The 12769-nt window shown below is 36.2% G+C and overlaps 1 protein-coding gene across 1 annotated transcript; it reads left to right on the forward strand.

Annotated features, from left to right (window-relative positions):
• The first annotated feature begins 1569 nt into the window (after positions 1-1569).
• Positions 1570-10829, forward strand: LOC133992105 (cytochrome P450 3A30-like). Its single transcript, XM_062430793.1, has 13 exons — positions 1570-1687; positions 1822-1915; positions 2864-2916; positions 4034-4133; positions 5171-5287; positions 5395-5480; positions 5596-5738; positions 5838-5962; positions 6501-6585; positions 7954-8114; positions 8781-9007; positions 10186-10348; positions 10436-10829. The coding sequence occupies exons 1-13, from the start codon at positions 1617-1619 to the stop codon at positions 10523-10525; spliced, it is 1515 nt and encodes a 504-aa protein (XP_062286777.1). The 5' UTR covers positions 1570-1616; the 3' UTR covers positions 10526-10829.
• Positions 10830-12769: the final 1940 nt, after the last annotated feature.

Raw genomic sequence — 12769 nt, forward strand, 5'->3', positions numbered from 1 at the left:
AGTAAAATGTCATAAACATTTATTTCGTTTAAGTAAAAGTATTAAAAAAATATTTCAGGAAATACAGGAAAGGAAAGTACCTTTATTGTCATTCTACATTTAAAAAAAAAAGATAGAAAATATGAACAGAATATCTTCAGTTAAATAGGCACTACAAGAACTTATATTGACATGTACGGATAAACTTATTGGCTGGTTTACTTATATCATGCATCACAGCCAAATATGAGCCGGATAACCCACATCATAGACAGCCGCACCCCTCTCTCTCTCTCTCTCTCTCTCTCTCTCTCTCTCTCACACACACACACACACCTACCCGTACCTTGGACTCTTTGATATGAATTGTATAAAAAAACATGAACAGAAAGTCAACTTAATCATTCAACTGCACTGCAACAGTTGCCATATTTTTAAACCGTTTAAAAAAGGCAACTACAAAAGGATACTACAAGCACATACAATTACGTTTAAAATGTTCATCTGCAATTTAACAAACATTAAGCTAGTTAACGTTAGTAGCTACTTTACATACTGCGACGTGCTTTTTCAGGTTGGAAGACGAGTTTTTGTAGGCCGTGATATAATTTGTTCGCGGTAAGCACAACAAACAACATTTCAAACATGGGTTTGAGATAAGACCACAGGTGCTTGGTGGGAGTTTCTCCAGTTTCGTCCTCCATTCCTTCGTAAGGCATGACGTAGTACAGGTACGGCAATTCGACTAAGACCAGCTAAGACAAACCAGATGCAAATCAGCAGAAACAGTTTATTTTCTCAGAATTGTGCAAAACAATTTTTTAATCATCAGCTGACGTAAGTTCAAAAGTAGCGAGTAACGAAAGCATCAACAGAAATGTAGTGGAGTAAAAAGTACAATATTTGTCCTTCAAATGTAGTGGAGTAAAAGTAAAAGTATCCCCCAAAAATAATACTCAAGTAAAGTACAGATACTCAAAAACTGTACTTAAGTACAGTACTCAAGTAAATTGACTTCGTTACTGTACACCACTGTGTATATATAGGGAATATGTGATATCTTCACCCTCCCAGCACACATACACCCCCACGCACATGCACACACGTCATCATCTACATACACGCACAGTCCCTCACCCCCTCAAATCACATACATCACTTGACTGACTGATCCCCCCTAACTACCCACATTCCTCCCATTAAGTTCTTGTATCCATTTAGTTCAAGTTCATGTTTGTTCCTGATTTGATTATTGTCATAATTAAATATCCCATCGCTCAATGCTCTCAAAATTTTAATATTGTGGTTCTCGATCCTGAACCTAATATTCCTGATCCAGCACAACTTCTTTAATCATTTTCCACAGACGAAACATTTACAATAATAATTAAATAACTATATTTACTCAAAGAATGAAGTTTCATTGCAAAAAGAGACATTCACAATACACCATTTTCGACTCAGTATTTTGAAATGCTATGGATGTGTTATTTTTTACATTGAAACCTGTAATGACCCTGCCTCCAGCCTCATAGCTCCTCCCACCGCAGGGCAGTTAAAGGGGCTTGTATTGCAAATAATATCCTCATTTCACATGCAGTTTGTCCTCAGCTGATCTCTTTCCGCTGCAAGTCAAAATGTTTGTCTTCACAATATTTTCAGCCACCACCTGGATTTTACTGGCTCTCTTTTTCGCCTTGTTATTACTGTGAGTAATTTCTCCACCCTTTTCTGGAACTTTTAGGCATTTTTGTGGCCGATCTACAATCTTACCATGGGGGTCATTAGTTGATCTGTTGTTACTTAATGATCCTGTAACAAGTCTTTCTTTGTATAATTTAGGTACGGCATTTGGCCATATGGGTTTTTTAAAAAGCTGGGAATCCAAGGACCAAGACCTCTGCCTTTTGTTGGAACACTGCTGAGTTTCAGAAAGGTGACACACACACACACACACACACACACACACACACACACACACACACACACACACACACACACACACACACACAACACACACACACGGAAGCAGATCTTGACTGATTTGATTATTCAGTGGTGGAAGTGCTCATTATTTACTGAAGTAAAAGAACTAATACAGCAATATAAAAATATAAAAACATCCACTACAATCAAAGGTACTGCATGAAAAATTCTATTCAAGTAACAGTGCATACGTATTATCAGCTTGATGTAGTTAAAGTATTACAGTAAAAGTAGTGCTTTGGTCCCTCTGACATATGATTATTTATGACATCATTAGATTATTAATATTAAAGCATCAGTGTTAGAGCAGCATGTTACTCTTGTAGCTGCTGGAGGTGGAGCTAGTTTACACTACTTTATATATGGTTAGCTTTTAGTTTTCAGTTTTTTGGCTTTTTTTCTAATCTTTGATTTTTGCTGAAATATTGGATCATTTGAACATTTATTGAAATGAAACCATGTGAGAAGTCTAGAGGGTATAATAACTCATGGACATCTGAATGTGACCCTGCTACACACTGCTTTTTGTAAGATGTCAAAGGACAAAAAGGTTGGAAACCACTGGTTTCATCTTTTACAATGTGTATTATTTTAAATGCTTGTTATATTATTACTTGTGTCAAATCTTCATCTTAAAAGTAACTAAAGCTGTCAGATAAATGTAGTGGAGTAGAAAGTAGAAAGTAGCAGAAAATTAAAATACTCAAGTGCCTTCAAATTATAGTTAAATACAGTGCATAGGTAAATGTACTTTGTTACTTTCCACCACTGACTATATGTCACAGCACTGCTTGGTAGTAATCACTTGCCTTATCCAAGTTTATTAATACCTGTTGATAATTCTTGGAGCCTCTGTGGCATTTAACCTGTAAATTCATGTTCCTGAAATTGTTTTTAGGGAATGGTTAATTTTGACCGTGAGTGCCAGGCCAAGTATGGAGATGTGTGGGGGTAAGTTGACATATACTGTGGCTTGAAGACGAGACTCATAAAACAAGCTCAAAGTTTATTTTTGTTATCAGTTTGTTGAACATAAGTAATATTTTTGCAGTGCTCGTCTAACTTTAACCTACATCCCGCACCTTATCAAATATCAGTTATGCAAGACTTTTGTGATCTACTGGCTTTACCTCTAGCGCCACCAGCAGGTCAAAAGTTTCAGTTATCCAGCAAAATATCTCAGAGTGCACAAGATGAATTACCATGACATTTTTAAACCATTTATACTTTATACGTTAATGACGAACCCAGACGATGAATCATGAGTTTGGTGATGGCCAAATTTTTCCTGTTGCACCACCATGAGGTTGACATTTGTGCCCTGTATTTACAACAAGTACTGGATGGATTACAGTGACATGTTTGGTTCAGACATTCAAGATGAATTGTAAATATTTTGGTGATTCCCTGACTCCATCATCATCAGCTCAAAATTTCGAGTCGTCCAGTACTTTGATTTATGTATAAATGATGCAACTCTGTACTTTGTGTTTGGTGCTAATTAGCAAACATGTTAAACATTATTATAGCTGCTGGCATGGCTGTAGACTTTTTTTTCAGTAGCTTTGCTCAAGTTCATGTTTATACACACAGATACATACAAGCTGGGGATTTCAACCATATGCATCATTTTTCACTCAGTTGCTAACTAGTTTTCACACACTCTCAATCGCACTGTGCAATGTTCCATATGGGGTTAAAATAAAAAAATATCAGCCTCACCCCTAATTGTCATCCTATATGTCTTTATTTATATGTAGATCTTCCACTGAATTATAAGTGCTCCTTGGGGTGCATGTAACCCTGGTTAGGAATCACTGAACTAGAGTATGAATCTTTATCTTCATATACAGTATGATGGGAATGTAATAATGTAAATAATTATAATAATTAATGTTTCTTGTAAAGGGATATCCTGCCCCAGGAAGATAAATACATTTCTTTCTATGTAGGAAGTTGCTAACATTTAGATTAGTACATATGTAGTCATGTATTTACACTCGTATGGATGTTTTATAATGTTTTAAACAGCCCATATCCTATACTGTGATGTTGTCTCTTTGTGCAGGTTGTTTGATGGACGATCACCACTTTTAATGGTTTCAGACCCTGAGATTTTAAAAACTGTGATGCTGAAGGAGTGCTACACTGCGTTTACCAACCGCAGGGTAAGAGAGTTCTGTTTAGTTTTGTCTTTGTGATTGATGTTTATCAGGTTAAAAAACTCTGGAAAGTCCCATGCAGGACTTAGCAAGGAAGGTGGGGAACATAAGTTCCTTTTTTACATTTACAAAAGTGGAGAGACACTTTGGTTAATCAAAACAATTGTTTACAATTTACTTTTTCAACAGAAAATGACTCTATGATTTTAGGCTGATGTGGTTGTGTAAGTCTTGTTGTGTCCACCATATCCGGGACAATGACTGTTCCATAATTTTAAAGATTATATCTCAGTCTTACTGAGCCATAAAGGAAGGAAGGCAATTAGTCTAGTCTAAGCTTGCATTTGCTGTTATATCCTGTAGTTCACAGAGGCTTATGGTCAAGGATTACACCAGGCTGTACACAGAGCTTTTGAGACAGTTGGTAAAAACCAAGAAACACTCTTCACTGTTTTGTAATCAACATAGGGTAATGAAACATGCTGAATTTACAAAGTAAGATTCTTGTCTGTGGTTTTAGTAAAATGCACAAACAAGAGTACTTTTTGTGTCATTAAACTTACACAAACTAGGAACAAACTTCAAACTAATTTAATGCAAATGACTGAGTTTTTATTTTATGCTTCTCTTCTAACTCATATTGATAAAGATTAATTTTGTGAGTGAAAGGCATTAATGATGTGGGTATTTATTTATTTATGTAAGAAATACTGCACGTGTTCTCACTTTTACATTGTATCCCTTTGGTTTAGTGTGTTCTGTCAATAAATATCCAAATCAAAAAAATAAAAACTGTGTTACCCAAATGAAGTTCAGTTGCATTGTAAGATGATTATGCTCTGAGCCAAGAAACCTTCTTATTATCAGTTAATCATGTGATTATTAGTGGTTACATTTTCAAGATAGAAATAGCAACTCATGTTAAAAGAAGTTGCAGTATTTGAGCAGACAAGAGTAGTTATGTGATCTGATTTGAAGAAATGTTGAAGGAAGCAAATTGAACAAGAATCTAGTTTTTTTCTAAACTGTGCTCATGTTCACAGTTTAACATGATGGAATCAGGACCTATGGCTGACTCAATTTCAGTAGTTAAAGATGAAAGATGGAAAAGAATTCGGAGCACTATATCACCGTGCTTCACCAGTGGAAGACTGAAACAGGTTGGTCGTATATCTGAACGCATTAATCACCACATAGAGCGACTGAGAGAAGTAAATATGTAGGCTACAGTACATTATCAACATGACACAACTCTTCTTTTTTGAAGGCGTTTCCCATTGTGTCTCGCTATGCGGACAAACTCATTGAAAGTCTTGGAAAAAGAAATCTGGACGAACCTGTCGATGTCAAACAGTATGCTGATATTTTTTTAATATGCCAGTACATGATGACTTTTTTTCTTCAAAAAATAATGATTGTGGTATTATGTATAACCTGAAACTACCTCTCTGTTTTTTTTCTGCCGTAGATTCCTGGCACCTTACAGTTTGGACACTATCACCAGTGTGTCCTTCAATGTTGAAACAGACTCCATCAACAATCCAGATGACCCCCTTATTGTTCATATCAAGAAGATTCTTAACTTCAATGTCTTTGCTATATTTTTACCACGTATGTATTCCTGTCACTTCTGTTATAGGTCAAGATCATGTAAACCTTACTATCACCAGTATGCACATTTTGGTTTACAACACTTTGGTCTCCTTTCAGTTGTGTTGCCCTTTGGTTCTCATCTGTTAAAGCTCCTGAAAATTGAACTGATGCCCAGCAAGAGCGTGAATTTTTTCTACGACCTCATTAAGAGAATTAAAGACCAGCATCAAGCAGATGAATCTGTAAGCATTTCATATGTACCAAGTGAAAAAACAAAGTTGTAGAGAATCAAAGGAATAGTTTGATGTTTTTGAAAATAATCATATAATCTTTAAATGTGCAGTGTGTTGAATTTAGAGGCAATTCATGGAATGGACTTGACAGAAATGATATATAATATTAATAAATATGTTTAAATCAGTGTATAAATTAATGTATAATAATATTTTATATCTACATAGGGAGTGGGTCCTCTTCCACAGAGCCCACCATGTTGCACCACCATGTTAGTACAGTAGCCTAGAACATACAAAAAAAAACCTTTTGCATTTTTCACAAACACCAGCTCAGAAAAACTTCTCATAAACCACTTTTTGTGTTTAAAGTTTGTTTTTTGAGATGGATTAAACAAACCAGATTACATGTTACCTGTTAATCAATGATATATAGAGTTGCAAGTAGGCAGATTTTTTTTCAAAGTTTACCACATTTTAAATGAAAATGTTTCGTAGCATTTTCTTTTCCATTTGTGTCCAACATTTGTTCTCTGTGATGTTGCAGAGTCGAGGAGACTTCCTGCATGTGATGCTTCAGAGCGAGATACCAGAGTCAGAGATAAAGAACGAACAAGAACAGCCGAGTAAAGGTATAGTTTCATCGCAGTTCATTATCATTCATAATAGTCTGTGAGATACAAACAGTGAACTGTTCTCCTCTCAAAATTCATCATCACTCTGTTTTCACATTTCATTCAGTTTCTTCATCTTTATTAAGTCAAATCAGTTCCTGTTTATGAAGTCATGCGTCAGACAAAGGCAGGCCTACTTGTAAACCCAGCAGCCTAACACTGAGGCTGACTTTGTTTTAGTTTCTGATTATCTTTGATAATTATAAATTATAGCTAATAACCAAACATGCTCCGACCAGAAATCCAACATTTCTGGTGCCCCGTATGAGGCTCCAAATGAATCAGCCATATTATCATAATTTGCACAATAATTCATAATTAATCATTTTTCAATTATTCATTTTTTTCAGAGTTTCAATTTTTTTTCGACTTCTCTCTAGCTCTGCCAAGAATGTATGCAAGTGTGATTTTGGATACAGTGTGCAGTAGTAGTTGTACCAGAAAGTTGATAGTATTTGCATGCTACTAATAGGTTTTTACTTGAGTTAGTGCTCAAGACCCTATTAAGGTGCAGCTAGGACAAATAGACTGCCGTCTTGAATAATAAACTGTGTACCATATACAGTAGCTGTTTTGTGTGTTCAGCATTAGTGGTAGAATATAGTTTATTAGTTGGAACAGTTATTGAGTTAGTTAATTGTTGTTGTAAATTAATAAATAGTATTATAGCTGTATCGCTTTAAAGTACATCTGTCTTTATTGTTCATATTTATTGTGATTTGTGGCTGATTGAGGGAGTCAGTGCTCAGATTCCACCCTTCGCCGTTCACTTTTGGGTGTTGACATCCCAGATGTTAGCAGCTTTAAGTGAAAAGTATATGAGACTACATTTTTGTTTGGTTATTGGTACCGGTTTCCGGTTAATAAAGGAAGCTAATAACCAAGGGTTCTCCTACCAGATCCCCAACAAAAGTTAAACATGCTAAATGGTATGTTTACTTTACACCATTCAGTGTAACAAACTTGAAATTTGCCCACTGATCATTAAAGGGACAGTTCACCCCAAAGTCAAAAACATAATTTTCCTCTTACCTGTTGTGACATTTATCCATTTAGATCATTTTGGTGTTTGTTGCTGAGTTTTAGAGATATTGGCTGTAGACATGTTTGCCTTCTCCTGAATACAATAGAAATGGATGGCACTCAGCTTGTGGTGCACAACGTGCCAAAACAATATGTTTGAAAAACTCAACAGCAGTGTCTCTTTCCAGAAATAATGACTCGGTTACTCAAGATAACTAAGCAGTTTTGTGCAAGAAATATTTTCTTCATTTGTGAAAGTAGTTTTCTGGCTGTTGATATGTTTGGTGACTCGTTTTATCCTAGGTTTGACTGAACACGAGATCCTTTCCCAAGCCTTCGTTTTCATCTTTGGCGGCTACGAGACCACCAGCACCTCTCTCAATTACCTCCTTTATAACCTGGCAACCAATCCTGATGCGTTGCAGACCTTACATGAAGAAATTGATGCCAGCCTACCGAGAGACGTACAGTATTTCTTCATGTCATGTGTTGCCATTTGTATGTTTTTCTGTCATTGTGCAGTTTTTGTGGAAATTGTCTGAAAACACTAAACACAAATATGAAATAATGCACAAAACACTGCTGGGTTGAATATTAAACGATTATCATTGTACAATAAGGAGACAGATGACACACAGAGTGACATCAGCTCATCTCAACAAGCAAAGAGCAAGCCTAAAGCATTATAGTTTTCTAAAGAAACAAAGAAATCATCTGTGATTGGTCAAACATATTAGTGTTTATAATTTTACCCAATAGAAAATGACCACAAGAACATATATTTGAATATACATGTATCATACATGGTTATGCCTAAAGTCAGGGCCTCAAGTCATACACGACTTCTTGACACCTTACTATGGTCCCCACACCTAAAACTCAGAGCTTCTACCTCATTTGGATATAAGCCAAGGCAAAGGAAGCGTGAGGGGCCTCCTAATGATAATGACACATGTTCCACAAGACACACAGTTACAAGGTGAAAGCAGTGATCTTCTTATACCCAACCTTGGATTAAAATGATCAAACCAATCATTTGATCCTTCGTCACTTTTACACAGTGAAATAGAGAAGATGTAATAGTTTGTTTCAGTTTATGTTTTATGGCCTCTCTTACCTTTTGCTTGTAGGCTCCTGTTTCATATGAGGATCTAGCCGGTCTACAGTACCTGGATCAGGTTCTTAATGAGTCACAGCGTTTGATTCCCAATGCTCCTCGGCACGAGAGGGAGTGCAAGAAGACTGTCCAGATCCACGGCATCACCATCCCTGAAGGAACCGGGATTGGGATTCCTGTGGCCGTGTTACACAAGGACCCACGCTTTTGGAGTTCACCTGAGCTTTTCAGACCTGAGAGGTAAAAGCACTCAGCATGTAGGTTTTCATTCTTTACAATAATGACTAAGGAATTATATGTTCTCAAATGTTCTATCACTGCAGAAGAAAATATAATAACTTAAGTTTGGCTAATTTTTCTTAAATATTCCAATTTTGGCATTGATTAGGAGCAGCAACAGGTGTGTGTGTGTGTGTGTGTGTGTGTGTGTGTGTGTGTGTGTGTGTGTGTGTGTGTGTGTGTGTGTGTGTGTGTGTGTGTGTGTGTGTGTGTGTGTGTGTGTGTGTGTGTGTGTGTGTGTGTGTGTGTGTGTGTGTGTGTGTGTGTTCATAGTGACTGTTAAAAGATCCTCATCAAATGTTCTTTAATTGTAACTGATGAGAGACAAAACCTGCAGTGAATCCACAGTAATTTTGTGCAAAAATGCATTTAAAATTTGATCTGAAGCTTAATTGAGGTTTTCTTAGTCTGAGTTAGTCATATCAAGTGGATATCCGCCACATTTACAGTCCATTTAGCATAAATTCGTTTTGTGTTTGCCTGTTGAGTTGTGGTGGAAGTATAGTAACAAAAACAGGGACTTTGGCACTAAAAAGACTGTAATGTGGCATATCACACAGATATTCACTTGGATTGTAAGTGCATTATGAAGGGATCATCTAATGATCAGTATGGACAGGACGAATGCAAGAACAAATTTCAATTTCAATGTTGTTTAAGACAGAAGATATGACCAAAGTCATAACAATTTATCCTGAGGGTGACATGAATATCTGAACCAAATTTCATGGCAAATAGTTGTTGACACATTTCACTCAAAACCATAAATGTGATTTTAACGTCTACCTGATGGATTAAAGTGTTTACCACCACAGTGAAACAATACCATTTTCACATTCTTCTGCTGAAGGGGGTTTTTGGGGTCCACCTTTTAATCTGAGTTTCAGTATGTCCACTTTACAATTTACATAAATGTGAAGGTGGAAACTTGAAACCTTCAGTAACTACATCGTGTGCCTGATGTAGAAGATTCATTTGATCAGAAGTCAGTTCAGATTCAACTATGTGCAGCCCTAGCACCAATACCTGGCTTAAACTACTACATTAAATAATACTGTGTAGGCTGATGATGGCTTTTACTGACACACACTAAGCTCTACTCTCCTGGCTGTGACTTCATGGTTTGTCTATATGTGCAGGTTCAGTAAGGACAGCGGGGAGGAAGTGAACCCGTACGTGTTCATGCCGTTTGGGGTTGGTCCTCGTAACTGCATTGGGATGCGCTACGCTCTCCTCGTCATGAAGATGGTCATAGTCCGTCTGCTGCAGCGTTACACTTTCGAAACATGCAAAGACACTGTGGTAAGATTTACATTTGACCCACAGTAACATTTATCTGCATTCAGACTGTCATACTTCTCTGCTGTTTACTTTCATTTCTTCCTTTAGATTCCTCTGGAGCTTGACTGGAAGTATCAGCCCTTGAAACCAATCAAACTGAAGTTTGTTCCCAGAGAGCAGGAAAGGAAAGATCTCTGAATATAGTCTGCTTATGGATTCCTGTCATTTGCATCTGTTGTCTTTAACACGATGAACAGCGTGACATGTAAAGTTCATACACTGAAAACCATTTTCACCGTCAGCATCTAACTTTTCTTGCAGTGTTGATTAATCGGATGTATTTTATTCACCTTTCTGCTTTTCTGTAAATTATCTTCAATGTTTGAATTTATTTTTAATGTTTATAAAAACAAACATCTTTCTTATTGATTCACAGCGAGAATCTTTTATACCAAAATGATATAATATGTTGATGATAATAAACTGATCAAAATACTCCATCTTATTGTCTCCTTTTGCATTATTTAGCTTTTCTTGCTTCGTCATTTTTTACAGTTTCAGTATTGTGGATTTTGTCATTTCATATTTAACTGTACAAACTTCAAGATCTAATAATCTAATAAATTGACAATTATATTATTGATGGATATTTGTCTCCACCCAGTGGCTGATTCTGAATACATGCTGCACTTGTATTTTCTACACAAGTAAAATATCATAAACATTTGTTTAGTTTAACATCAACTTTTACAACTGTCCACCTTTAATTGCAAATTATATGAATAGAATTATCAAAAGAAAAAGTCAAATGGAAACACCTGAATTACTGATTCAAATTTGAATTTGTGGACAATTTAGCTTAATGTTTTTTGTTTGTTTTAGAAACAACAGACCCTGCACTAAACTGCACTCATTTCTTCAACATAAAGAATCATTTGTAATTTGAGGAAATATTGTGTTGTTTCTTTCTTGTCAAGTGTTATCACCTGGATTTGGTCACATAGGATTTCCCTGCATTATTTTTCTTATTGGTTCTAGCACAACCAATAAGATGATACATCAAAACAATCACCACACAGTCACAGATAGTATTATTTTCTTTAATAATTATCCAACAGGGTACAAATCTCCACTGAAGGCTCTGTGAAACATCTGAAGTCCAGTTTTTCCAGCGTATGAATGACTGAGGTTTCCCGATCTACATTCATAGCTCAAACAATTGGTGCTAATACACTAACTGTTTTCTACAAAGTCTCACAAATAATCCTTAGACGAGAAATTTACGATAATAATTAAATAACTACATATATACTAAAATAATGAGGGTTCATTGCAAAAAAGAGACATTCAAAGTGATGGCTGTTAAAAAAAAAAAAAAGAAGTGGAATGAAGACTGGTGAAGTTCTCGCTATCTTTGGCCTCAGTAATGGTCATTTGTGGTTAGTTAAATGTCAAATGTTGACGTAAAAACAAAAAACATTTTCCCCTCAATATTTTGAAATGGAAGGCGTTGTATACTTAAAGAAAGACAGTATTGTTTATTTGTCTACAGACAGAAATGATCACGTAAGAGCAGATCACCATCTGAAGCTATGAAGGTTCAGGGAAACCTCAGTGTTATTGTCTGTGGTGACAGACAGGTAACAGTACTAATAACAGCCAACAGAGGGCGCCGACATCAGTACATCTGTGTCAGTCTGTTTCTGTGCATTAAAAAAACAAAAAGAAGATACATTTTCTCATTATTACTCACTAAAACTTAACATTTAAAATTCAGCTCATGAGACAGAGTTGAATCCTTTCACTCCAAATGAGACAAATATGCTGGTTTCATGTTTTACAGTGTCTCTTGCATTAACACTGTTCCTGTTTTGTTTGTTAGGAAATAAAGAAAAAAAAATACAGTCCAGAAAATAGTATTTTTACATCATAGTTGAAATCTGAAAAGAACTGGACATTTCCTAAAATTAGCTTGAGGACAAAACGTTTTCTCGTCTTTCAAGAAATCAAAAATCAGCTGGAAACACTGCTACATTTGTTTAAATTTATCTCGGTTGCAGAGTGTGTTTTGCCTGTGTGTCTGTGTGTGATGTGGGGAAATTTGGCCCAGTTGGCAGCTTCTTGATACTAAACATGTAATACAAGTGCACACACACACACACGCACGCACACACACACACACACACACACATTCATGCACAGACAGGGAATAAGGAGCAGCACAGGCTCCTATACAAACATACAGGTTGTAAACAAAAGCTCTTTTTCTTTATCAAAGAGAGGAGTACAAAACTGCACTGCCACAGTGCGTTCTTGAAAAGCTCTATGGAGTGTCCTACTGCATTAGAAAAAGCAACGTGAACATAAAATGTGGGATAAAAAGTTTTAAAGGATTATATTACAAAGCCTTTTGGGGTCCTGAGTTTATCAAACATAAACAAA

Source organism: Scomber scombrus, chromosome 12 (genome assembly GCF_963691925.1).
Source record: "Scomber scombrus chromosome 12, fScoSco1.1, whole genome shotgun sequence".
Lineage (NCBI taxonomy): Eukaryota > Metazoa > Chordata > Actinopteri > Scombriformes > Scombridae > Scomber > Scomber scombrus.